This window comes from Hibiscus syriacus, unplaced genomic scaffold (genome assembly GCF_006381635.1).
Source record: "Hibiscus syriacus cultivar Baekdansim isolate YM2019G1 unplaced genomic scaffold, ASM638163v2 tig00110502_pilon, whole genome shotgun sequence".
Taxonomy (NCBI): domain Eukaryota; kingdom Viridiplantae; phylum Streptophyta; class Magnoliopsida; order Malvales; family Malvaceae; genus Hibiscus; species Hibiscus syriacus.
The window spans coordinates 265,217-270,071 of NW_024062763.1; the positions used below are offsets into that span (position 1 = coordinate 265,217).

At 36.9% G+C, this 4,855-nt stretch overlaps 1 protein-coding gene across 1 annotated transcript; it reads left to right on the plus strand.

The window, feature by feature from the left end:
- Nucleotides 1–793: 793 nt before the first annotated feature.
- On the plus strand, nt 794–4,855 carry LOC120129508 (fasciclin-like arabinogalactan protein 15). Its single transcript, XM_039146981.1, has 3 exons — nt 794–2,131; nt 3,588–3,718; nt 4,450–4,855. Exons 1-2 carry the CDS (start codon nt 850–852, stop codon nt 3,662–3,664), a joined length of 1,359 nt encoding a protein of 452 aa, XP_039002912.1. The 5' UTR covers nt 794–849; the 3' UTR covers nt 3,665–3,718; nt 4,450–4,855.

Genomic DNA, 4,855 nt, shown 5'->3' on the forward strand with positions numbered 1-4,855 from the left:
TCCCCATATTCATCAAAGTATGTAATTAATTTTAACCACAATTTAACATAAACTTTATTTGTTTCAAACATATAATAATATAACTTGACCTAACGATTTTATCAACACGTAATGTGATTAGTATATACATATAATTTGGGATGAAATGGAAATGTTGAAAATGCTTGGGGACTAATTTAGAATGAAGGATATAGTTTGGGGATGAAACTATAATGTTCAAAAGTTTGAGGACTAATTCAGAATGGTAGTCATTGCTTAAGGATGGAATTGGAATATTTAGAAGTTTAGGGACCACTTTAGAACAAAAATCATAGTTTGAGGATGTATGATGCAATTAAACCCTTTATTAATATATATATATATATATATTTAATTTAATCATCTATATTCGATCTATTAATTAATTTATCTAAATAAAATTTAAATTAGAGACCTTAAAGATGTAATATTTTATCTCAATAAATCAATTGATTACTAATAAAAATAATTAAGATATATTAATTCGTTAAATTCCTATATACGTAGAAAAATTACTTTATGTTTTTATAAAAATATTTTTTTAGAAAATAATAAAATATTATTTCAATAAATATGATTGTTACTGAGTTACTATAAAAAAATAATTTTATTTTAATCTTTGACATTATGGATATGAACATAAATTACAAATATAATTAGATATAATTGCAAGATTAGTTAAGAGTCGTAATTTACATTATGACGAAAGAAAAAATAAATAAAATAATAATAATGAAACGTAAAACATTTTATTACAACTACTCTTTAAATCGGTAACTCATAATCCTCTGAGAGAGAGAAAGAAGAAACAGTTCTTTCTGGTCATCAGTAATGGCTGCCAAGTTCTTCACCTTCCTTCTTCTTCTTCTTCAAATCTCATGTTCAACGCTCTCATTTGCATTGCAAGAGACCTCACCGGCGACGAATCACACGGGCCAGATAAATTCCAACTCGGTCTTGGTGGCTCTGTTGGACTCGCATTACACTGAGCTTGCCGAGTTGGTGGAGAAGGCTTTGTTATTGCAGACCCTTGAAGAAGTTGTGGGCAAGCACAATATCACCATTTTCGCTCCCAAAAATGAAGCTCTGGAGCGGGATCTCGACCCTGAGTTCAAGCGGTTCTTGCTCGAGCCTGGTAATCTCAAGTCTCTTCAAACTCTTTTGCTCTATCACATTGTGCCCGTTAAGATCGATCCGAAATCGAATTCGGCGTTAACTCACCACCGGACTTTATCGAACCACCGAGTCGAACTCAGCGGCGACGATTCGTCCGGCGTCAAATTCATAGGTACGGCTAAACTCATTACCCCCAATGCTATCAACCGTCCCGACGGTGTCATCCACGGGATCGAACAGCTCTTAATCCCCCGATCAGTACAGCAAGATTTCAACAACCGTAGAAGCCTCCGTTCAATCTCCGCCGTCAAACCGGAAGGAGCTCCGGAAGTCGATCCCAGAACCCACCGCTTGAAAAAACCAGCCCCTCCCGTCAACCCCGGCTCGCCGCCCGTCCTCCCAATCTACGACGCCATGGCCCCTGGCCCGTCGCTAGCTCCGGCACCGGCACCGGGACCCGGCGGACCCCACCACCATTTCAATGGGATGAGGCAAGTCAAAGATTTCATACAGACCCTGTTACAGTACGGCGGGTACAACGAAATGGCGGACATTTTAGTGAACCTAACGTCGCTCGCCACCGAAATGGGCCGGCTGGTCTCCGAGGGCTACGTTTTAACCGTTTTAGCGCCCAACGACGAGGCAATGGCGAAGCTAACGACGGACCAGCTGAGCGAACCGGGAGCGCCGGAGCAAATCATATATTACCATATAATCCCCGAGTACCAGACCGAGGAAAGCATGTACAATGCGGTGAGGAGATTCGGGAAAGTGTCTTACGATACATTGAGGTTGCCACATAAGGTTTTGGCCCAGGAAGCCGATGGGTCTGTCAGATTCGGCCATACCGATGGATCTGCGTATTTGTTCGATCCCGACATTTACACCGACGGGAGGATCTCCGTTCAGGGTATCGACAGCGTTCTTTTCCCGCCGGAGGAGAAAGCTAAGGAGGAAAAGAAAACCATCAAAGTTGCCACTGTTAAACCCAGAAGAGGTAAATTACTAAATTACCTTATCTTTATTACCAATATTTTACATTAAATAAGTATATCGTTGATCCATTGACATGGGGGGTTTGAGAATAGTGAGCGGCGCTGGTTGCCGGGGAATATTTGGTGGGTAATTAGAAAATTGTCGGTGCGTTAGAATCGTTTTAGAGGGTAGAATTGTCCATTTCTTTCTTTGCTTTTTGTTGTCTCCATTAATATTTGTTCAAAATATAAAAAAAAATATTAATCATAATTAGCATATTAAATATATTTAATTCAAGAACAAAAATATTTAACCATTTTTACAATAGCTCGAACTGAAACGATGTAATGAGCTAACTGACATAAATTTAAAAATTATAAAATAAAAACTAAATTTATTCATGTCTCAATATATTCTTTCAGAAATTGATTGATTAAATCTGTTGAAATAATTATTCTAAATTAATTAATGAATAAGTTAGCCTCTTATTCTTCTCTTATTTTTATTGCAATTTCATATGACTAACTTGAAGTTGTTATCTAGCCCTACATCAACCTGGTTGTTGGGAGGGAAATTTTTGGTTACATATTTTTGTTATTTTTTGCAATCTCAAGTCTATATATTTTAATGACATGACTTCTCACCACCCTTCTCTCGGATTTACGAGTAATTATCGTGTCGGGTACGAATATGTTGTCGGTATCGATATATTTCATTTTTATAAAATTTTTCATATAGTTAAAGGATCATATTAGTATATGAATGCTGCTTGACATATGAATGTGAGGGACATGGTTGGAGGCATTCGACGATTGGTTTTTTGTTCGATCGACATCGTTATTGTTACGACATTCGAGAGGCTTGAATTCGAGTGTTTAAACATACAACAATCTCTGGTTTGAAGGTTTAGGGTATCAAAATTTCAAGCAAGGATGGGAATCTGTAGCTTTCTTTAAGAGTTTTGATGAGTCAAGTGATGCCAAATTAAAACATGCTATAAAGTTTATTTGAAATTGAAGTGTCGGTAAGGGAATATATATATATTTCCTTTGCAGCTGTTTCTTTGGAATGAGTTGGCTTGTCGAACATGAAAGTTGCAGCATAACAACAATATAATTTTCTTTGACTTCACTGGAATCTTGACAGCCCATTGTTTTCCTTGTAGAAAATAGCTTCCACCTCCATTTCTTTACTAACATGTTTGTTTTCTTCCTATAAAATTATAATTCCAACCTCTTTTTTATTCACCATTACCTGCCATTTTGTTAATCCAATGGTTGAGATTCGTTACGATATTAGTTACTTTATAATACATGTATATGCTCGATGTAGGTATGCACAATGTATCGAATACGCGTATTAGATGAGTAGTTGTTTTCATGAGGTTGATATGTAGCTTTCAATTGATCTTCCTCATCTGCAATAAGAAACATGGTTGGGACGGCCTAATATTGAATAAGCCTAAATGTTCTTGGCAGGGAAGTTGCTTGAAGTTGCATGCCGGATGCTCGAGACGATCGGACAGGATTCTCGTTTCACCACCTGCCGACTATGAACGCAATAACCGCCGCTTCCCACGCGATATACGAAACTTCATACGACGAAAAAGGTACGTTCCTCGTTTCTGCGTGTTATTAACTGCAACCATGTCAAAATCTAATCCGTGATTAGCTCGACCGGTTTACGGAGTCCCCGTATGACATATAACATGCATGAATTCAACCCCAGTACCTGGATTGGATTACATTAGTTTACAAGTCTTACAGCTCAATCCAGCTACCTACACAGCCTGGCAAAATGTGGTTCAATGTCAACATCATACAATACATTTGTGCTTTACCATATGATTTTAAATGAAAGGTCAACAGAATCAGTCCATCTTCATAGCATATCTGCATTATTTAATATTGCTTTCCTTTTTCTTATTCTTTTCTTTAACTTCTTCTGCAAGTATCCTATTCCCCTTCCAAAAAAAAAGGTAAACTACACATTTAGTATACCAACTATCACTTCTATTCCGTTTTAGCCACCCAATTATTTTTTGTTTCAAAATTATACTTTTGGTTTCATTTTGACTACCCACCATTAAAAAAAATTAACGGTGAGGTGATGCTGACGTGTGTCGCCATAAGGTAATGTCACATCATTGTTGAAAATATGAAACCAAAATGTAACGTTAGGTATGATTTTGAAATAAAAGATAGTGAGTGACAAAAACGGAAAAAAAGTGATAGTTAAGTACTAAACGTGTAGTTTACCCAAATAAAAAAAGCAAAATAGAAATGAAAGGAAAAGATTACCCATAATTACTAATTTATTCAATTACCGATCCAAATGCAGGTGAACCAGCATCGCTTATAAAGTCCTTGAATGAGATGTCTCTGCATTAGGGTTTTAGTTTTCCCTTCTTTTCTTTCTATATTCTGTGGTTCAAAAGGAAGCAGAAAGATCGCCCTGGTTGGTTGTTGATATCTACAAGATTTTTGTATTCTGTCAATTTATGTGTGTAATAATACGGTGGTAGTAATGGTGGCGGTGCGGCGGCGGGGGGGCAAGGAAAGGGGAAAGGGGAAAGACTGAGGGGTGTTATTGTGTGTAGATGGAAGTGAAGAATCCCACCATGTAGGTATACCACTTAATACTATGAAAAAGATATACTATATATGGTTTGAAAATATTAATATTCACTTGTGAATACTCCAAAAATGCTTCATATTGACTTTGCAATTGAATTTTGATTGGTCCA